At 32.5% G+C, this 23,306-nt stretch overlaps 1 protein-coding gene across 3 annotated transcripts; it reads right to left on the bottom strand.

The window, feature by feature from the left end:
* Positions 1-18,542: 18,542 nt before the first annotated feature.
* LOC107934562 (putative disease resistance protein RGA3) lies at positions 18,543-23,291 on the bottom strand. 3 transcript variants are annotated; one of them, XM_041105191.1, is made up of 7 exons: positions 20,147-23,291; positions 19,976-20,049; positions 19,790-19,880; positions 19,601-19,709; positions 19,267-19,467; positions 19,051-19,172; positions 18,543-18,964 (listed from the first exon to the last, which is right to left on the bottom strand). In XM_041105191.1, the coding sequence occupies exon 1, from the start codon at positions 23,174-23,176 to the stop codon at positions 21,887-21,889; it is 1,290 nt and encodes a 429-aa protein (XP_040961125.1). In that variant the 5' UTR covers positions 23,177-23,291; the 3' UTR covers positions 18,543-18,964; positions 19,051-19,172; positions 19,267-19,467; positions 19,601-19,709; positions 19,790-19,880; positions 19,976-20,049; positions 20,147-21,886. The 3 variants fall into 3 exon arrangements, with proteins under 3 accessions (XP_040961125.1, XP_040961126.1, XP_040961124.1); XM_041105192.1 differs by having other exon boundaries at positions 19,273-19,467; XM_041105190.1 differs by having other exon boundaries at positions 19,278-19,467.
* Positions 23,292-23,306: the final 15 nt, after the last annotated feature.

The raw sequence follows: 23,306 nt of genomic DNA, 5'->3' as shown, positions 1-23,306 counted from the left end.
GCTGCAGCACATATGCTTGCTGTAACAGCAAGGTTTCTCTTTAGTTTCATTCTAATTAATCTAGTTTAAAATGGACAAGTTGATGACAACTTGATGCATTAGGTGTTGAATGACTAGTTTAAGTGGCTTGTTTATGTGTACAAGCAATGTTTTAATAGTCCCAATGCTGATTAGTGGGGTTAGTTGACTATTTGGTGATGTATTTGACTATAAATGTATGTTTTTTCTAGTTGAATGAATGAGTTGAATGAGCTATCAGCCATTAGCTCCCTTGCTGCACATTTGTGAGCAAGTAAAAATGCTTCTTGCACCTTGCTTCATGTTCTGTGCTCTTGTTCTCTCCTTTATTGCTGCCTCTTGCACCAACAATTGGTATCATGAGCCTATGTCTTACGGGACCATTGATTTTGCTTCCCCTGCTTGTTGAAAAGAAAGAAGCTGTCAAAGCACAAGCAAGTCATTAAGGACTGCTTGTAGAGAAGATAATATCGGCTCAAACTTATAAGATCCCCAAACTAGCTTGAATAAGCTGAAGGAGGAGTTTAAAGGAAAGGTGTGAGCTTTCCAAATATGCAAGCTTAGCAAGATGTCAAAGCTGCAAGCTTAGCAAAGTGCGAGCCTGATGAAGACACCTGTTGAAGACAATATGCAAAGATGTGAGTCTGTCAAAGGTGTGAGCTCAGCAACATGTGGAAGCTCAATGCGTGTTGTATAGTTGCAAGCCTCTTGAAGACAGTAAGCAAAGTGTGAGCCTGTCGAATTGCAAGCCAAAATGGCAGAATGAAGGCAAGCAACTATACTCACGAACTGTTTGTGCAAGAAGAAAATCAATTGGTCAGCTTGAATCAAAGCATCTAAGAGCTGCCAAGTTCAAAAAAACTTGATGAATGACTGGTATTTGCAGCATGGAGTCCAAGGAGGAGTATTGGAAATTGGCCAACCATGCTGCTGTTACATTTTGTGGTTGAAGTGCATGCAGCTTGATGACATGCTGCAGCACATATGCTTGCTGTAACAGCAAGGTTTCTCTTTAGTTTCATTCTAATTAATCTAGTTTAAAATGGACAAGTTGATGACAACTTGATGCATTAGGTGTTGAATGACTAGTTTAGGTGGCTTGTTTATGTGTACAAGCAATGTTTTAATAGTCCCAATGCTGATTAGTGGGGTTAGTTGACTATTTGGTGATGTATTTGACTATAAATGTATGTTTTTTCTAGTTGAATGAATGAGCTGAATGAGCTATCAGCCATTAGCTCCCTTGCTGCACATTTGTGAGCAAGTAAAAATGCTTCTTGCACCTTGCTTCATGTTCTGTGCTCTTGTTCTCTCTTTTGTTGCTGCCTCTTGCACCAACACAAACACTTTTCAATTTAGCTTGGTTGGTGCTGGAGCTATAATCTACACAATATTTTACTAAAGAAAAGATCCCATCATGTGCTTGAGCTTTGCTGACTTTGACTTTTGTATAACAATTATTATCATGTCTATAAGTATACTTTATTACTTAATATATATTATGACTTTGACTTTGGGTGACAATTAAAATCGTGCCTATATTTTATGACTATTTGTTTATTATTAGTTAAACTATATTTTTAAGGTTTTTTTTTAATTATTAAATTTAGTTAAAACTATATTATTAGTTAAACGATACCATTTGCGGAAAATTATAAAAGTATTTCTTTTATAGAAAATTTTATATAGTTTTTTAAATTAAAAAAACCAATTTGACAATAGCCAAAACTGAAGGAAAATTCAGAATTAAAAATGAATAAAACCCATAGATCTAAACAAATTTCATGGGTACCATTAGCAATTTGACAATTAATCCCTCTCTAAAGAAAACAGATTAAGGGAGACCATGTAATCTTCAAAGGTGAATAAATAAAGGTAATTAAGTTCGGTGTTAACAATTTCTACTAATACATTACACGTGTTTATGATTAGTTAAAATTGAAAACATTTTAAATAAATTAATATATAATATAAAAATTCTATAAATAATTATAAAATTTAATTATTGTAATATAAAACTTTCATATCTAAAAACCCTAATTTAATTTAATTTGATTTAATCGTACAAACAAATTTAACCAAAACAATATCAAAATGTGAATTTAGTTTCTTGTTGATTTAATATGGGTAACTGCAACTAGAGATTGGGTGCTGAGTGAAGGAGTTTGAATATTCTCCCTAATCTTTTTCTTTGGAATTGGTGTAAAATTAAAATTTTTAAATATTTTATGTCATATTTTCTTCTATAAACATACGAGGGTAAGCTCTCACTAATTTTCTCAAGCTTTAAGAGTTGCTTCTATTGAAGCAATAACAAGTTGGAAAGGGTTGTATTTGTTGCAAGGCCTCCATATTTTCATATCCTCAACACCTGGTAATTGAATTGAGCTAAGCTAAGCATTCAAACCAATCATGAGATGAAGCTATGGGATTTATTACTCAATCTTGCATTGTCTTCTAGTTAGTACAACTCAATCTTTGAAATTGCTCAATGGTTCTTTCATGAAGCCTTTTCATTAAATGATATATAGTGTATATAATGTATGTTAGTACAAAACTCCGGTAAGGAAAATCTCGAACACACGATCGGAACTCGAAAAGAAAAAAAAAGAAATAGGACAAAGCTCCAAGGCGTGTATCAAGCCACTATCTTTAAGGTTATATTCGCCCCCACTTATCTTCACTGTGCAAATGAGTTCCAAGCAAATTAACCTCGAGGATACAATGAAGCCAATGACTATTTGCGTTTTGCACTAACGAGAATAGTCCACTATGCACTGAGTAATGTATAACAAAAACTCAATTTCTACAAAGGATTTCTGCAATAATACTTTATAGAATAATCTAATAATATTAGAAAATGAAGGAAGAGAAGAAATAATATTAGAATTTGTTGATATGATTTCCAAATGAAATCTCATTCCTATTTATAGGAATTTTCATGTCTCTTCATAGAGACATCTTTCAATAGGTGTCTTTATGAATAAATAAATAATAATAATTATTCATTTACTTTTGTAACTATTCAAATAATATTTTTTGAATAGTTATAATTCTTTTTTAAAAAAAATCAAACGATATAACTTTTGACCAATGACCAAAAGTTTTATCTTTTGATTAATTACACCCATTCATTTATAGTTATTGGGATACTATAAATATTTGAAAATATTCCAACAATCTCCCCCCATTTTCAAAATATTTAGATTTTGATATTCTTGGAAATCAATTTGCATAAATAAAGGTGTCTTACGATTGAACCTTCACTTAGTGAAAACATGTTAAAGTTAATCGAAATTGTATAGTAGACTAAGCTTTGAACCAACTATTCCATTTGATTAACTGAACACATCTCACACAATGATTTCAACATCAGTCAATGCATAGTATCTAGGGACACTATTATGGCCATGTGTCTATGTCCTCTTTTCATGAGTGCTGTCAGAGCCAAGCCCTTAAGCTCCTAGAAGTGGCCACACTTCCACTCACATAGGTAGATCCCATCAAAAGTGTTCCCGTAATTATAACACTCTAACATATTTATGTTATGGGTCCATTAAGAGTATATTACTCATCCTTCCCTTATCATTATGGGTACCTAGCACTTTAATCTTAGGATGAATTTATTTATAGTGCTAACAGTCACATACTAATGATGTACTTTGTCTCATTGAACTCAAGACTTGACGTTATACCAAGCGTTGAGTCGAGTTTCCATCATGGGTGACTCTAATTAATAGGCTTGAGTCCCATCCCTTTTGAGGTCCTTTTTACTGCATCTCTAGTAAGACTTTTTGTCAAAGGATCTGCCAAATTTTCACTTGACCTCACATAATTAATAGTGATCACTCCATCAGAGATTAATTGTCGGACATAACTATGTCTTAATCCAATGTGTCTAGACTTTCCATTATATACTTGGCTATATGCCTTTGCTAGAGTAGCCTCACTATCACAACGAATAGAAATAGGTGAAATTGGCTTAGGCCATAAAGGTATATCATAAAGCAAATTTCTTAACCATTCTGCTTCTTTAGATGCAGCGGCTAATGTAATAAATTCTGCTGCCATGGTGGAATCAGTAATACATGTTTGTTTCTTGGAACCCCAAGAAATGACTCCTCCACCAAGAATGAAGATTCATCCACTAGTAGATGCATGATCTTCCAAACTTGTAATCCAACTAGCATCCGAATACCCTTCTAAAACTGGAGGATATCCATTATAACACAATCCATAGTTAATAGTTTTCTTTAAGTACCTAAGTACTCTATTCAAAGCTTGCCAGTGCAAACTACTTGGATTACTTGTGTACCTACTCAATTTTCCAACAGCATATGCAATATCTGGTCTTGTACAAGTCATTATATACATAAGACAACCAATTAGACTTGCATATTTCAATTGATCAATTTTCCTACCAACATTAGATACTAATTTTAATTGAGGATCCATGGGTGTAGATGCTGGTATACAGTTGAAGAGATCAAACTTTTTAAGCACATTTTCAATGTAATGTGATTGTGATAAAGCTATAATGCTTTCATCTCGGGTTATTTTAATCCCAAGAATAACATCTGCTACACCCATATCCTTCATAGCAAAGTTGTTTGACAAGAATTTCTTTGTGTTTTCTATTTGTTCCAAATTCGTGCCAAAAATGAGCATGTCATCTACATATAAGCAAATTATGACACCCTTTCCATTATCAAATTTGCTATATATGCACTTATCGGATTCATTTATTTTATAGTCATTAGCTAAAACAACCTTGTCAAACTTTTGGTGCCATTGTTTTGGTGCTTGTTTAAGCCCATATAAAGATTTAACAAGCTTACATACCTTATGCTCTTGTCCTGGAACAACAAATCCTTCCGGTTGCTCCATGTACACTTCCTCTTCCAATTCACCATTTAAAAATGCAGTTTTAACATCCATTTGGTGAACAACCAAATTATATATAGAGGTAAGTGATATTAATAGTCTAATTGTAACAATTCTTGCTACTGGAGCATAGGTATCAAAGTAATCAATACCTTGTCTTTGTGTAAAACCTTTTGCTACCAACATTGCTTTAAATTTATCAATGGTTCCATCGACCTTCATTTTCTTTTTGAAGATCCATTTACAACCTATTGGTTTGGAACCTGGTGGAAGATCAACTAAGATCCAAGTTTGATTTCCCATTATTGAATCCATCTCATCATTTATTGCTTCTTTCCAAAAAGCAGAGTCTTGAGATTTCACTGCCTCTTCAAATGTAATAGGATCAGATTCGGTATTATAACAATAAGGTATCTTATTGCATATACTTTCACCTTTTCCTTCTACAAGAAACATAATGAAATCTGGTCCAAAATCTTTGACCTTTTTAATCCTCTTACTTCTTCTTAATTTTTGACAAGATTCATCATTATTATCAATTTGTTTCAATGGAATCTCATTCTCATTTGAAGAATGAATCAATTGTTGTGGTTGTAATTGTCTTGATATAGAATTAAATCTATTTTCATCAAAAATAGCATCTCTTGATTCAATAACAGTATTAATTGAAATTGAATCATTTGGTTCAATTACCATGAACCTATATGCCTTGCTATTATGTGCATAACCTATAAATATGCATTCAATTCCTCTTTCACCTAACTTTTTACGTTTAGGTGTTGGAACTTTTACAATAGCTCTACAACCCCAAACCTTCAAATAATTAAGGTTTGGTTTTCTTTTCTTCCATTGTTCATAGGGGGTTATTTTAGTTTCCTTATTAGGAACTCTATTCAATATATGACAAGCTGTTAGAACAGCTTCTCCCCAAAAACCTTATCCAAGCCTGAATATGATAACATTGAATTTACCATTTCAGTTAAGACTCTATTTTTCCTTTCAGCTACACCATTTTGTTGTGGTGTGTAAGGGGCTGAAACTTGATGGACAATTCCAGTGAGTTCAAAATAACTTGGATTATAGTATTCTCCACCTCTATCCGATCTTAAGCACTTGATAAATGATTCACACTGAAGTTCAACTTCAGATTTATAAACTTTAAATTTATCAAGCGCTTCATCTTTTGAATGCAATAAATATACATAACAATATCTAGAACAATCATCAATAAAAGTAACAAAATATTTCTTTCCACCTAATGTAGGAGTATTATGCAAGTCACATAAATCACTATGTATCAAATCAAGCAATTTTGTTTTCCTTTTAACCTTAGGGAAATGATTTCTTGTAATTTTAGTCAACATACAGGTATTGTATTTTTCAATATTATTATTAAAAACAGGAATTAAATCTAATTTATACATGTCATTCAATTTTCTATAATTCAAATGACCTAATCTATAATGCCACAAACAAAATGATTCAACCATATAAGCAGAAATAGTATTTTTATTCTTATTAATAATATTAAGTTTTAACATGCTTTCATACATATACCCTTTTCCCACAAAAATTCCTCCCTTAGACAAAATAAACTTATTTGCCTCAAAAACAAGTTTGAAACCAAACTTATTCAACAGACTTCCAGACACTAAATTTTTTCTAACTTCTGGTACATAATATACATCATTTAAGGTTAAAACCTTTCCAGAAGTGAATTGTAGTTCAACAGACCCTTTGCCTTTAATTGTTGCGGTGGAAGAATTTCCCATGTACAAGACATTGTCATTTTCACATTGTGTGAACTTTGTGAACATGCTTTTGTCTTTGCACACATGTTTGGTTGCTCCGGTATCAATCCACCATGTATTATCATCTTGTGCCATATTAATTTCAGATATCATTGCAACGAACTTTTCGTTATTATCAGCCTTAGAAGATGATTTCTTCTTTAAAAATCGACATTCATTCTTGAAATGTCCCGGCTTTCCACAATGATAGCATGAGCCCTTTTGTTTCTTTTTGAACTTAGGTGCTCTATCAGTCTGATTGAGCTTTCTCTTGAATGGTTTAGTAGTCTGTACTTCCTCCGTAACATGTACTTTGGCATTTTCAGAATTTAGGTTCTGATCTTGTTTTCGATACTCTTCTTCAATACGAAGATGATTTGCCAAAGCCTCAAGAGATATTTCCTCTTTCTTATGTTTTAGACTTCTTTTAAAGTCTTTCCAAGATGGAGGAAGTTTGTCTATTATGGAGGATACCACAATCATTTCATCCATTTTCATATCATATTGCTTAAATTGATTCAGCATCTTTTCAATATCACGAAATTGTTCCATAACAAAACGACCATCAACCATTTGATAATTATTGAAACGACTGACAAGAAATTTCTTACTTGTAACATCTTCGGTCATGTATCTTGCCTCCAATTTGTCCCATAATTCTTTAGCGGTGACGTCGTTTTGGTAGGTGTCGAACAAACCATCAGATAAACCGTTCAATATGTGGCCCATGCACATGTAATCAGCATTGTCCCATTTTTGTCTTTCTCGGGTTGCAGCAACAGATTCGTTTTCATTCTCTTCAGGTCTTGGAGTATCCAAAACATAAGCAATCTTCAAAGTTGATAACAAAAAGTGCATCTTTTTCTGCCATCGTCGAAAATTGCCACCATCAAAACGATCAAGTTTAACAAAGTTGGAAGTCAACTCCCTTAGTGTTCCACTTTCATGTGTTGTGGTAGTCATCATGAAATATAACCTTAAAATTGTTAGTACAAAACTCCGGTAAGGAAAATCTCGAACACACGATCGGAACTCGAAAAGAAAAAAAAAAATAGGACAAGGCTCCAAGGCGTGTATCAAGCCACTATCTTTAAGGTTATATTCGCCCCCACTTATCTTCAGTGTGCAAATGAGTTCCAAGCAAATTAACCTCGAGGATACAATGAAGCCAATGACTATTTGCATTTTGCACTGACGTGAATAGTCCACCATGCACTGAGTAATGTATAACAAAAACTCAATTTCTACAAAAGATTTCTGCAATAATACTTTATAGAATAATCTAATAATATTAGAAAATGAAGGAAGAGAAGAAATAATATTAGAATTTGTTGATATGATTTCCAAATGAAATCCCATTCCTATTTATAGGAATTTTCATGTCTCTTCATATAGACATCTTTCAATAGGTGTCTTTATGAATAAATAAATAATAATAATTATTCATTTAATTTTGTAACTATTCAAATAATATTTTTTGAATAGTTATAATTCTTTTTTAAAAAAAATCAAATGATATAACTTTTGACCAATGACCAAAAGTTTTATCTTTTGATTAATTACACCCATTCATTTATAGTTATTGGGATACTATAAATATTTGAAAATATTCCAACAATCTCCCCCCATTTTCAAAATATTTAGATTTTGATATTCTTGGAAATCAATTTGCATAAATAAAGGTGTCTTTTTCTTTGGAATTGGTGTAAAATTAAAATTTTTAAATATTTTATGTCATATTTTCTTCTATAAACATACGAGGGTAAGCTCTCACTAATTTTCTCAAGCTTTAAGAGTTGCTTCTATTGAAGCAATAACAAGTTGGAAAGGGTTGTATTTGTTGCAAGGCCTCCATATTTTCATATCCTCAACACCTGGTAATTGAATTGAGCTAAGCTAAGCATTCAAACCAATCATGAGATGAAGCTATGGGATTTATTACTCAATCTTGTATTGTCTTCTAGTTAGTACAACTCAATCTTTGAAATTGCTCAATGGTTCTTTCATGAAGCCTTTTCATTAAATGATATATAGTGTATATAATGTACAAAAATTTACTTGATAATTAGTTGTGTTTTCTTATTTGGAGCAGCAAAAGAGAAAAATGTGTTTTTTTCTTGTGTGAACACATACATAAGTAAAAATAAAGAATACAATCAAGATATTTACACAACTCGAAATTTGGTCTAAGTGTGTGAAGTCTTGTCCAGACTCAAATCTACTATATACTTTACATTGAAAAGAAAGATTTATGGCCAACCCCTCAAACATTTGATGTGACTTTATCTTTATACAATGAAGTAAACTCTCTCCCAATTCGTTTCAACTATGCAATTGAAAATCAACACTTAAAAGGCGTATAACAATAAAACTCAATAATAGCTCCTCAAACATATGTACTCATTTAAATCCACATATCATTTACTAAACAAATCATCTATATATAAGCTCCAGGATGGACTAAGCTTTACTTAATCTCGATGTAAAACGAAATAATAAATTTTCAAATGCAATATCACCGTGCCTATCTTCAACTATTAAGTTTTATCTATTTTAGAACAAGTGGTGTAAAAATGTAGAAACACTTGCTGTTATATAATGTGCTATTTATAAATATAAATCTCAATATCTGTTACTTGATATTGGACATAGCACACCATGCAATGAATAAAGAAGCACAAGTTGTGCACACTTTTCAAATTAGCTTGGTTGCGCTGGAATTATGATGTACGCCATGTTTTACTAAAATAAAGAGCCGATGCATTGGAATCACTCCCAGCATGTGCTTGAGCTTTGCTGACTTTGACTTTTGTACATAACAATTATTATAATGTCCATAATTTTATTGACTTGAGATTAAATATTATGAGTTTGACTTTTGGGTGACAATTGAAATCGTGTCTATATTTTATGACTATAATTATATTTTCATTTCTTTATTATTAGTTAAACTTTATTTTTTTTATGTTAGTGGTGTTTATGAGTTGTTATGGTGAGATTATTGTAAATTAAATATTATCTTATCATCATATGTACAAAGCTATTTTAAACTTTTATATGATACCATTTACGGAAATTTATAAAAATATTATTATCTTAATAGTATTACCATTTTTGTTTTGTTGGAATAATTTGGCAGATTAACAAATCGCAGCAGAAGGTATGGTCTCTGCTAACTCTTTTCCCCTTTGGCTTTTCTCAAAATCAACATAAAAAAGGTGACCAATTATTTCACAGGGAAAAGGCATGGCCTGCATCAAAATTGAACTAAACTATTATTATATGCCCCTTAATTGAAAGTTCACTCACTCATACATATGAACCACCAAAATACTTCACACTAAACTAAATCTTGTTTTATTGAATCAAATAGAAAAGTATTAAGAAAAGAATATGGCGTTTGTTTGAAGTAGAAATATCCCCCTCCCCTTCTTTTATGTATCACCCTTCAGCTTCCAACCCCTATTCAATTTACTTACTTGGCGATGACATTGCACGCTCCATTCTGCCTCCAACAATCTGTTAAATAGCATATAAGCTACTACTCAGTTTTTAAATATATCATCACTCTCGAAATACACCCTTCCCTTTATATCAGATCAATTGGAAATTAGAAGGAAACTTACGACATATATTACCATTTTTTGTTTTGTTGAAAATTATGCAATCTCCTTTTATCAGAAAAATAGAAGAAAAGAAAAGAGTGGTATGAATAAGCTGTCATTCCATGTTGGTGTAACTATTTTAGCATTTGGTATAAGCTGCAATTTCAAGAGGATTTCATCACAGTACAATGCAAATATTACTACCTCCTCTTTTCCTGCATATAATTTCTTGATGGGTTACTGCCAAAATTTGCCATATATTATGAAAGATGATAAACGAAGAAATTGTATTAGTAGGAGCAACAAAGGAAATTCAATTTTATAGTCTATATAAAAGGAATAATATTTTGATAAGGAAATCATCATTCTCCAACTTGAATGCAATCTCCTTTATCCGAAAATAAAAGAGTGGTATGAATCAGCTGTCATTCCATGTTGGTGCAACTATTTTAGTATTTGGTATAAGCTGCAATTTCAAGAGGATTTCATCACAGTACAATGCAAACATTGTGAGATTATTATGATTTATTTAAAATTGTAAAGCAATTACATAAATTAGTACCTCCTCTTTTTCTGCATATAATTTCTTGAAATTGGCTAATGCCTTTCAAAGAAAAAGTTTTATGATGGGTTACTGCCAAAATTTCCCATATATTATGAAAGATGATGAGCAGAGAAATTGTATTAGTAGGAGCAACAAAGGAAATTCAATTTTATAGTGTAGAGACCGAATAGTGTAGACACCCGAAAAAGATAAATTTTCAAGGACCATAAAACAACAAAAAAAATAGTGTAGACACCGATTTTTATTTAAGTCTACCAATTATTGAGTTTAATTTTTCAAATGAAAAGAAAATTATAAATTCTGAATCAATGTTGATTTGGACAAATTAATTAGAGGACTTTGATTGGACCCATTTTCACTATTTGGGTAATGTATGATCCTTTTATTTTTTATGCTAAATATATATATTTTTTGGCTTTGATCATTAATGTTAGATTTATATATTCTGAATATATATTTTACAATATTTTATTAATTACAAAAAAAAATCCTCTCAAATTTTACAAAAAAATTACAATTTGGTCCATATGACCTTGAGCCTGTTGATGGAGTCAAAGTCGCCAACCTCCACTGCCAAGGACAGCTCCCTCTCCCATCTTCACCAGCGTCAACTGCTCCAACCTCTACTCCAGCCCTACCATCACTATTCACTAAATCAGAGTCCAGATCACTACTTCAGCTTGCACCTACCGTCATCCTCACACCCAAAACCCCAGTCAACCCGAACATCATCATAACCAAATCCACTACCAGCAACCTCAGGAAAAAAAAAACACCAAATCGCAAGTAAAAAGGAGGAGGGAGAGTGCTTTTATGTCTATTTTATTATCCATGAAAATTAATTATTTTAATGTTTGCTACTGCTCCTCCCAATAATGTTTGGTTTTAATTTTACTTTTGGATTAAACTATATTCTTTTATTAGAATATCTAAAATGAGGGAGGAAAAGGAAATGAAGAGATTAATCATAACTTTCATTTGATTAAATGGTAGAAAGAAAAGGAGGTAATATATTGTATTCTATTTTTCAATTATACCCTTTTTGAAGATAAAATTGAAATTGTCATGTATCAGATGAATAATTTTATAATTAATTCATAAATTTTAAAAATAAATTTGACTAAATATTTTAATTTTCATATAAGTATCTGCGTTTAGTAAATTTCTTAATTAAAAGTATTGTTCATAAATTCAAAAAATAAAAACACCCTTCAAGCATTAGCATAAAATTGAAATTAATAAAATTTGTTCTATTACTAAAGAAAATATTTTTTATTCATATAAATTTTTTTTGGTAAATTACATTAACAAGATAGAGACCAAACAATTAACCCAACTAACGCGAATCAAACCTAGGTGTTAATATAAATTTAAAAGCATAGTTGATACCTAAGTAAAATATTCAAATAAGTTTTTAAAAGATACATAATAAAATTTCCTTTAAGTTTTGATGAAAAGGGAGAGGAGTTTACCATCCTTTCCCTTCCTCTGTTTTCTTTAATTAGGTGAATTTTACGGATAGTCCCTGTCTTAATGATTTGTGCAACTTTAGTCCTACTTTTATTTATTTTCTCAACTTCTTTTAGATTAGCACATTTTTTGGTACAATATATATAAATTTCCAAATTACAATATATTGAAGCTTATCTTCCATTATCATGCTTAGGGGTGAAGCCAGAAAAATTTTTAAGGGGCTGAAATTAAATTGTAATTTTTAATAGTCTATATCTTTATAATTTTTAAAGGATTAAATAAAATTTTTATCATTTTTAGGATGGACAAAGTGTAATTTTATCTTTACTATTTTAAAATTTTAAAATTTTTAAAGGGTCTAAATGGAAATTTTCCATTTTAGGGAGAGGGCTACGCCCCTGATCATGCTTGGTTTAGGACTCTTCCAAAAGCAGCCGAATTCCTGGCTATATATACATGACTTACGTGTTGTTGCTCATGTCAGCACACATCAAACCACAAGTCGAATAACACAGCTTGTAATTTGTTCATGTAATCCCTCGTCATTTAAACAAAAGATAAGGCTCTTCCACCGGAATCTCGATGCCACAATGCTGCAGTCCTAGAAAGAAAGGACGAACTTTGGCAATGGCAAACACAAACCAATTGTCTATGCTTTTTCAGTGCAAGCTTAACGAAGGGACAAACATTGGGCATCATCATCATCTGTAATGGTAACAAATTCACATCCCCATTAGTGTTAATATGTGTGTTTTATACATTAGTCAGTTGGCATGTGTATTACAACTCTTGACATACTCCATTTACATCATTTATATCAGATCAATTGGAACTTAGGAGGAAATTGGTGACATATATTACCATTTTCTGTTGTTGGAAATTTTGGCAGATGAACAACTCGTAGTAGAAAATGTGGCATCTGCTTCATGTAATGTATGCTGTGCTCTGTCGAAGAATAGAGCCAAAAACTTAACAAATTTAAGAGAAAAATAGGACCAATTTGTTAAGATGAAATTGTGCGATTATTAAGATTTAAAAGTGTAAAGCACTTAAATAATTACCACCTCTTTTTCTGTATGTAAACTCTTAAAGTTGTCAAATGCCTTTCAGAAAAATTCAAGCCAATGGGTTACTGCACAAATTAGCAAAATATTAAGAAATATGATAATTAAAGAATTTGTACATGTAGGAATTCAATTTAGAGAAGATGTAAAAGGAATAATATTTCAATAAGGAAATTAACACTATCCAATTTGAATGAGACTAGAATGAAACCACCAACCTCTACCGATGTGAGCAATTGTTAAAAAATCAAGAAACTTAAAAAATTCATTTGATTTTTCATTCATTTATCTTACAAAATGATTTACAAATATATATATATATATATATATATATATACAGTTGTCAAACCATCATCCAAGAAAAAAAATTGTCCTATGCTAACTAACTCTAACTAATTTGAAATTAACAAACTAACTATTTGTTTCAACACTCCCCCTCAAGTTGGTGGTTGAAATACATCTTTAACCCCCAACTTGGATACTAAATGCTAATGTTGCTATACCCCCAAAATCTTTGTAAGGATGTTTGCCAACTGCTCTGTGGAGATATATGCTCAGTCTTTATAAGACCATTCTAAATCTTTTAAGTAGCCTATCACAAAAAAGCTTGACTGATTACTTTCTCCTGATTCCAATCTCAGTCAGCAAACCATCTAGCCAAACCACCTCTGTTGCTGTGATTGCCATACTCCTGTACTCTGCTTCTGTTGAAGACTTGGATACAGTAGATTGGTCCTTTGATTTCCAAGAAACCAGTGACTGATGTGTCATTGAAAGCACCAAAAGTATCCTATCCCTATAAAATAATGAAAATAATAGTATAAGGGAAGTAGGGTAAAATCCTTAAAGACTGGTTTTGCACAACTTCTTATTCATCGATTTCTCGGGCACAGTCATGCCCAAGAAAAACTGCATACCTGAAAGAAATAAAAAAAACAGAATTAAAAATATGGACAAATTGAGATTGTGTAAATTGAAATAGAAATTGTAAAAATTAACAGAGTCGAGAAAAGAGATTCTTGGATTGAGAGATTCCAGCCTCTGGTTATCTCGATCCTTCTTGGGTTCAATCTTAGGCTTTTAGATGATTCTTCTCATGAAAAAATAAGTCAGATATAATGGAAAACGACGCCTATAGCCACTAGCTCCACTTAGATTTTAAACTTACGATATAAAAGAACCTGACTCTAGCCGACTGTCACTTTTGTTGGACTGTCTTACACTAGATCATCACTTTTCAATGGAAAATGCCACACCATTTTGTCTCTTGGGCTCGACAACCACTAACACATTAAGCTAACGAACCGACTGTGCAACCTTCTTAAAACATACAAAGCGGCCGCCTTTGCACAAGATGAAAAGATCACTTTTGAGGGGACAGGGATGGAAGCGTTAGTCCCATAGTGCGAAGAAATGATGAATACTCATTAAGAAGGCTAAGTACGGATTCTAAGCCTCATGAACCCTTTTTGGGGAATCTCGACAAACTTTGGCTAGATGAGTCTAGTGTGCAACAGCCCGATTTTGGGCCTAGTCGGAACAGTGGTTTCGGGACCACAAATCTAACGAGAAAAAAATTATTTTTTATCATATTTTTATTGTCTACAATTTCACAGAATCATTTTGTGAAAATTTCATTCAAAAATTTCGACGTTTGGGCACTCAATTTAGCCAAAAGGACTAAATTGTAAAAAAGTGCAAAAGTTTAGTTCTACATGTTAGAAGTGTCCAATTGTTATGAAATTTTATATTGGAAGTCCTTAAATGGTTATTAGACCATTGGTTACATTGTGGACAAAAATGGACATGAGATAAGTGAAATAGAAAATTTTTAAGTTAGGGTATTTTGGTAATTCGATAATTAAAATGTATTAAAAAGACAAAATAGGCCAAAAATCATCATCTTCAAGCCTTGGCCAAATTTCACAAGGGGGGAAGCCATTGTTAGGGTTTTCAAGCTTCCAAGCTCCATAGTAAGTGATTCCAAGCGCCGTTTTTAATGTTCTTTACGTTTTTGGAGTCCCGATAACTTGATTTAGCTTATTCTAGCAATAATTTAATCTATGGTTTATATTTGGAAAAGTAACCATAGGTGAAATGTGTTTATTTTGATGTTTTATGGTAGAATATGAAGCTTGAAATTATGTTAAACAACTTTTGCTAAGCGATTTTAAGTGAAAACTAGTAAAACGACATAATCGGTAAAAATACCTAATGTTCATAAGTAAGTGTTAAAGTGTGAATTCGATGTTGCCATAGAAGGGGAAAATGTTCAGCATTTCATAATACATAAGAATAAGGGATGAAGTTTAATTTACGAGCTTTGGGGTAAAATCATAATTTTGTGAAACTTTAGGGGCAAAAATGTAATTTTTTCCAAAGTGTGATTTTAGGACTAGATTGAATAATGTGAGTGTTAAATAAGTTAAATGTGTTATTATAAACCAAGAAAGATGATGAATTGACTTTGAAAGCATGATGGTAATTTTGTATGTGAATAATTCATTGTTTTAATTTTATTTAATATATTGTTGAGATATGATTGAATATAGAATAAATATTTGATGTAGATTACAAAATGTGAATAAATTGGAAAAGTTGGTAAAATGTTGTGAAGTAAGATTCCCGATTGAACACTCGGATTTGACCAGAATTCTTTGAATGTAAGGGGTTGCTAAGTGCAGATTCCCCGAATCATTGATCAAAAAGGGGTTACTATGTGCTGATTCCCCGTATCATTGATTATAAGGTGGTTGCTAAGTGCTGATTCCACCGTATCCTTGATTGTGAAAGGGGTTGCTATGTGCTGATTCCCCGTATCATTGATTATAAGGTGGTTTCTAAGTGTTGATTCCATTGGGATCCTTTGAACATGAGGTGGTTGCTAAGTGCTGATTCCACTGGGATCCTTTGAACATGAGGTGGTTGCTAAGTGCTGATTCCACCGTGTAACGGTTAATATTCTAAAATGTTCATCGGATAAATTGGATAAATGAAAATATATGTGAAATAATAAGGTTACGTGATGAATATTGGGTTCGATATTTAATCGACCCTTGAACAAGAACTGTTGATAGAATCTGATTCCACATATACATATATATATATATATGGTAGAACACCTATCTCTACTGTTTCATTCAACTAAAATTTAACTGCAGCTCTTAAAAGAGAAATTTAAAGAAAACCAAATAAAATACAAATAATATTTAAAACATGGTCTTTATATGATCCAAAAGTCTCATTATCATTATTTTTCTAAGTAATATAGAATATGGGGTTTATATGAATTTATAATCTCTTGCCTTTTGTTTCTAAATGCTATTAACAAAATACATAAGATTAAACTTAGTACCTAGAAACTAAAGACAAAAGCTGCGTCCCTATAAACACAAACAAACATTTTTTTCAACAAACTTGTGTTAATATTCAACATATTGAATATGTCTTTATACCTAAATAACACTAAAATAGTTGTAATTTAGAAAACAAATGACTCTAAAATAGTAGCAAAATTAACAATAAAATAAGAGTTATATACTATCTAAACAATAATAATAAAATAATAATAATAATAATATAATAACAAAATAGCAGTAAAACAGCAGTAAATAGCAGCAGTAATTTTATATATTGCAGATGTTATAATACTTTTTATACAATCAAAGCTTTCATTCTAAAGAATTTTTGTTTCTCTAATAATATTATACAAGTTGATAAAACTCATTCAAATATTATCTAAAAATGCAGAGTTGTAAGATTAAATTAAAGGTAATCATGGGTCAGGTTTAATCGGGCTTAACATGATATTAATTCATTTTATACTTACTTAAGTTCAGCCTGACTCGAAATTGTCCAAGTCTGTCCATTTTGATAAATAGCTAACCCAAGCCTATTTTAAACTCGTCCATATTATTATTTTTAATTTAATATTTAATAATTTTACTTATATATTTTTATTAAAATTTTATATCTAATCATCTTAATATTTTTACAAATATATTTATATTAAAATATTTTAATGTTTACTTTATAGTAGTGTTATAAATTTAATTTTTATTTGTTATAAGTTACATAGTATATAAAAATAATAGAATATAAAATATTACAAACTAAAAAAATACATTGGGTCGGGCTTAAGCCTTGAATGTTTAAGCCCAAGCTCGACCCATATTTTAAACAAGCTTAATTTTTTTCCAAGTCCAGTTTTCGGGCCTAATATTTTACCCAAACCCTTCCAAAAATTTTTACAGGCATTCAAGCTTGACGGGTAGCCCAATCCATAAACAGGTCTATATTAAACTAAATTTATTATATTCTTTCTTTCTTTTTTCCCTATTATTTTTGGTTAACAATATACTTATTAAAACTTTATTACTCCAATAGGGATGATTATATATTAAAGTTTGAATGTGATCTTACGAGGTATGACATGTATCTATTAATTGAAAATTAAACCCAAAATATATGCTAACATGTATCTTACAAAGCAATTTTATCCATAACCAAGAAATATAGTTCACAACTTCGTTTTCACCAGAACGCAATCTAGAATCTATCAATCCAAAATAAAAGTAAAATTGACTTTTATTGATAATCCTATATATAGTCAATTTTTTTTTTCCTCTTCTCAATAAAAATATCAATGGGGTTAGTGGACTTTACCTTTATTCAATTGAAAATAGCTCACAAGGCAAAAATCAAACATATATAGATATCTCTTCTCCCCTTGCAAGCTTGAGTTGTTGAGCTAAGCTAACTTTATTCATATAATATTAATTTTACCCAAAATTTTCTTCTTCAATGAAAGTAAAATTCCTAAAATACAAAATTTAATTGAAGATAAAAGAAGACATTGGATCTAGGTATAGTTGTTTTGTAACAAGCTAAAAGGGGTTGCAACTGTTGTAGGGCATCCATATTTTCATCCGTGTTAATTAGGTACTGAAGTGCTTTCATTAAATGATAGTCTTACATAATGTACACGAAATTGCCTTATAATTAGTTGTGTTTCCATGTGTCCGAAAAAGAAAAATGTTTTTTTCTCTTAAGTTGACACACAAAAGTAAAACTAAAGGGGAATAAGAAAAAACACAATCAAGATGTTTACGCAGTTCGGAACTCGTCCTACGTCTGCGGGGTCTTGCCCAAAGATAAATTCACTATGAACTTCACAATACAAATAAATGATTTATGCCCAACCCTCCAAACTTGGTGCAACCTCACGTTTGTACAATTAAGTAAACACTCTTCCAACTTACTTTAGCTATGCAAAGGAAAAGTAACACTCAGAAGGTGGCACTCAATAATAGTTCCTGACCAAGTGTTCCTTTAAATCCATACATCACCCACGAAACAAATCATCTATAAATATAAGCTCCAGGATCAGCCAAGCTTTACATAAGCATTTCTTCTGGAATCTCAATGCGATGAGACATTGCAATACTCGAAAGAAAGAAAGGAAGAACGTAGGTAATGGCAGGGTGTTTCTTTGAGAGCTAAGGATATCAATGTCTTCAAGGTGGATTCTAGCCCATTAATATTCTCTATATAGCAACAATGAACCTGCAAATTATAAATGCCAATACATATTATGTTAAAATTTATGTCATTTAGACTGAGCAGTGTCCTAATGTAGAAGAAACACTTACTGTTACTAAATAGAACTTTATATTATGTGCATGAATGGTGGCTAACCACAAAGGCATTCTCTATGATTTTCCAGTGCAAGTTCTACGAAAGGGCAAACATTGGGCATCATCATCATCATCTTCTGTAATGGTAACAAATTCACATCCCCGTTAGTGTTAATATGTGTGTTTAATAAATTGTTGTTCATCTATAAATAATGAAAACATTTTATCAACCTCGACCTCACCACCGAATATTCTGAAGCAAGATCCTTTCCTGATTCAACCTTCAAAATTCAAACAGCTAAAAGGGGTGCACTGTATCTAAGTTCCCCTCTTCCCCCTCCATTGTCATCAACCCTTAACCTCTATCCCCTATTCAATTTACTTACTTGACAACGACATTTCGTGTTTAAGCTCTCTCCAACACGACTCAATCTGTCAATAGCATTGGTACCATATAAGCTAGTAATCTGTTAGCATATATATTACTACTCTTGAAATACTCCATATATATAATTTATATCAAATCAATTGGAAAATTTATAAGGAACCTGATGACATGTCTTACCATTTTTGTTTTGTTGGAATATTTTGGCAGATAAACAAATCGTAGTTGAAAGGATGGCCTCTGCTTCTTGTAATATATGCTATGCTCTGCATAAGAAGAGAGCCAAAATCTAACAAAAAATAGGATTAAATCATCAGAGGGACTCCTCAACAAAGAAAAAAAAGAGAAAGAAAGAACAAATGTGCTTACAGATGACGATTTCATGGGAGTACAATGCCATGGACAGATCAGCTGATGAAGAATGCATGTCCTGTTTTTTGGCTCTTTCATTGAACTCATGCTGAAAAAGAAGAAGCTTAGTTAGGGGGTTATATTAGATCATTTGAAATTGTGAGATTGTTATGATTTCAAAATGTAAAGCAATTAAGTAATTACCACCCATTTGTCTGCATCTAAATTCTTAAAGTTGTCAAATGCCTTTCAGAATAAAAATCCAGGCCGTTGGGTTACTGCACAAATTAGCAAAAATATTATGAAAAATGATAATTAAAGAATTAGTACTAGTAGGAGTAGTATTTCAATAAGGAAATTAAGGAAAAGTCCAACCTTCAGGGATGTGAGCAATCTTATACCAATCGGCACCAATGTCCTTCTCACACCTTTCCTCCAACTGAGGAACTCCATCTATATTTAACTGTTGCAAATTAGTTAGGCGACGCATCTCGTCCGGAAGCGATGTTAAATTGGGCAAATCAATGAGATAAAGCTGTTGCAGATTTGTTAGATGTTGAAGCCACTTATCTAGCATGCTCGTGTCCAGTTCCTCGATATTCTGTACATGGAAAGAGCTCAATTTGGAGAGAGGAAGAGAAGGGGTTGAAGTTGATGGTGATATACTGGTGATGTTCATCTTAAGGGTCTGCTTTAATGGCCTTGAACTGGTATTGACCAATATTAGTTCATCAAGTGATGGATACAACGGCATTGAAGTCAAAGGGCAATCTTCAATATGTAAATGGGAAAGACAAGGAAATGCAACTGTTGTGTCATCCTCGTTATCATCATCAATCGGCCTTTTCCCCCACCAACCCTTCATATTTGGACAATTTTGGATGTGAAGACGCTTGAGCAATGGGAAAAATGATTCCAGGTTTCCTTGTCTTCCATTGGGGTTGTTATCGTCCATGTACTCGAGCTCAATCAAATCCAAAATGAATAGGTGTTGAAGACAAGGCAATTGAGCAAAGGAAGGGAGATGTTTGAATTTACTAGGACCCCATATGGAAATATTTACAAGATTTGTGAGCAAAGAAATCCAACTTGGAAACTTGGCATCTCCTCTCCACCCTATCACACAAGCAACGACTCCAGATTTGGATGGGGTTGTAGGTCTTCAAGTGACTTGTCGTCATCATCACTATCACCACTCCATACTAAAACCAATGATCGCAAATGTTGCTTCTCTTTCAAATTAGCAGCCCTAAATATCTCTTTTGCATTTTTCACAAATCCCAAATTCTTAATTCTTAGCTGTCCCCTTAGGTTGTTAAGCCCTCTCAATTCACTTAGATCTGCACCGCCATGAGAACCATCTTTATCCACTACAAATCCACTTAACGTCTGAAGGGAAGTCAACATCCCTATTCCACGTGGCATATGAGTTAAGCTATGACATTGTTCACACGTAAGATGGGTAAGATTCACCAAATTTTCAATCTTCTTTGGCAATTCTTTAAGTTGACTACACCAATCAAGTTTTAGCGCCTGTAAATTTTGTATCTTGCAAATACCCTTAGGCAAGATCTTAAGCTTAGGATTGTTAGAAAGATCAAGATATCTCAAATGTTTCAATTTATGAATGGACCGTGGAACTTTATTAATATCTAAATTATCTAATTTTAATACACGCAAGTGTATACAATTTGAAATGATTGAATCCCAAGTTTCATCACTCATATGTTGGCTTTCCTCTCTCTTGTTTGGAAAATGTAACAAGGTTCGCAACCTCTTTCCTTTAATCAAAGGAATTAATGAAGGATTAACAGATATGTGACGACATTTGCCACCAACCTCCTTTGCACTAAAATTTGAATCTACAACAATGCTATTTGTTTTTGCTACAAGTATAGCTAGATCGTGCATTAAATCATGCATTTTACATGTTAGTCCTTCCCCCGAATATCTTTCCCCTACTTCTTGAAAGAAGCTTCTTTCAACTAAATCTTGAAAATACCCAAATCCAATCTCATAAAGAGATTGACTCGGATTTGATTGTTTTACAAAACCTTGTGCAATCCAAAATTGAACAAGTGTTTGTACATCAATCGCATGGTCTTTTGGATACAATCAACAATAAGCAAAGCAAAGCTTTAAATGGGATGGGAGATGATTGTAACTTAGCCCAAGTGGATCTAAAATTTCATTTTCTCTTAGGGATATTCTACTAAATTGTCTGTCTAGGAGAGACTGCCACTCAATTAGAGTTCCCTTAAAAGATAACATACCACCTATTGTCTTTATGGCTAAAGGAACTCCAGCACAGTTTTCCAACATTTTCTTTCCCATTTCCACAAAGGCTGAATTTGTTGAGTCTGCATATCCTTTCTTAAATGCTATCTTTTTGAACAAAGACCAAGCATCATCGTCAGACAAACCTTTCAAAACATAGGGCAGACAATTACTAGTAATTTTTGCTACCTTCATAGAGCGAGTAGTTAGTATTATCTTACTTCCTTTAGCCCCACCCATCAGTAAATTCTTTAAGCTTAACCATTTTTGCACATCCTCATTCCAAACGTCATCTAAAACAAGCAAATATTTTTTCCCATCAATTTTATCTTGAAGTTGTTTTTGCAATTGGTCCATATCGAGATTTTGATCTAGTGGTTTGTAAGTCACACATTCAATAATGGTTTTTACAATTGCTTTCACATCAAAAACATCTGAAACACACACCCACATCATCAATTCAAAATGACGTTTAACCATTTCATCGTTATAAACAAGTCTTGCCAATGTAGTTTTCCCTAACCCTCCAATCCCCACAATTGGAATGATATAAAGATTCTCTTCACTTTGAAACCCTAACACGAGTTTTAGAAGAGCTACTTCATCATAATCCCTCCCTATTATTTCATCTTCACACACAAAAGAGTGCATTTGCTGCCACTTTTTAGTCATGAAAGAAGTTTCCACACGACTACAACGGCTTGCAAAGTCGTACATCTGGACCTCGCTTCCAATCGAAGCTAATCTGGCCTTAATAGCCTTAATTTTCCGCCCCATTTTGAGGCTGTAAGCAAACTGGTTTGAGCTTGAGAAGAAAAGGCGTACCTCTTTTGTCAGCTTGTTCCCACTCATCAGATCTTTCCGCAAAGCTTCAGTAGAGAAATCATCGAGCAAGTCATCAGCATCATAAAGTGCATCGGTCACCTGTTCAACCCAAAGTCTGAGGCCTTCGTAGGTTACCGATTTCTCTCCAGCGTCAAGAAGCACATCTTTGATTGCATAGACAGTGCGTTTGAGGTCGTCGATGTCATGTTTGAGATTCCACCAGAGTCCAATTTGAGAGAGAGCACGAGAGCTCAACTTAGTAATGAGCTCTGTGGCAAGGTCGAAAGCAATTGCATCGGCCATTGATGGTTCAAACTGAAACCAAGGGAAAATAGTGTATGATTACTGCAAGAGGAGAACTGAAATTATTGGAACAAGATGAAACACAGATTTGAATACATACATGTCGAGACCAAGTAATTTGCAAATAATG

This window comes from Gossypium hirsutum, chromosome D11, assembly GCF_007990345.1.
Source record: "Gossypium hirsutum isolate 1008001.06 chromosome D11, Gossypium_hirsutum_v2.1, whole genome shotgun sequence".
NCBI classification, from domain to species: domain Eukaryota; kingdom Viridiplantae; phylum Streptophyta; class Magnoliopsida; order Malvales; family Malvaceae; genus Gossypium; species Gossypium hirsutum.
This window is presented reverse-complemented; position numbering and strand designations above follow the sequence as displayed.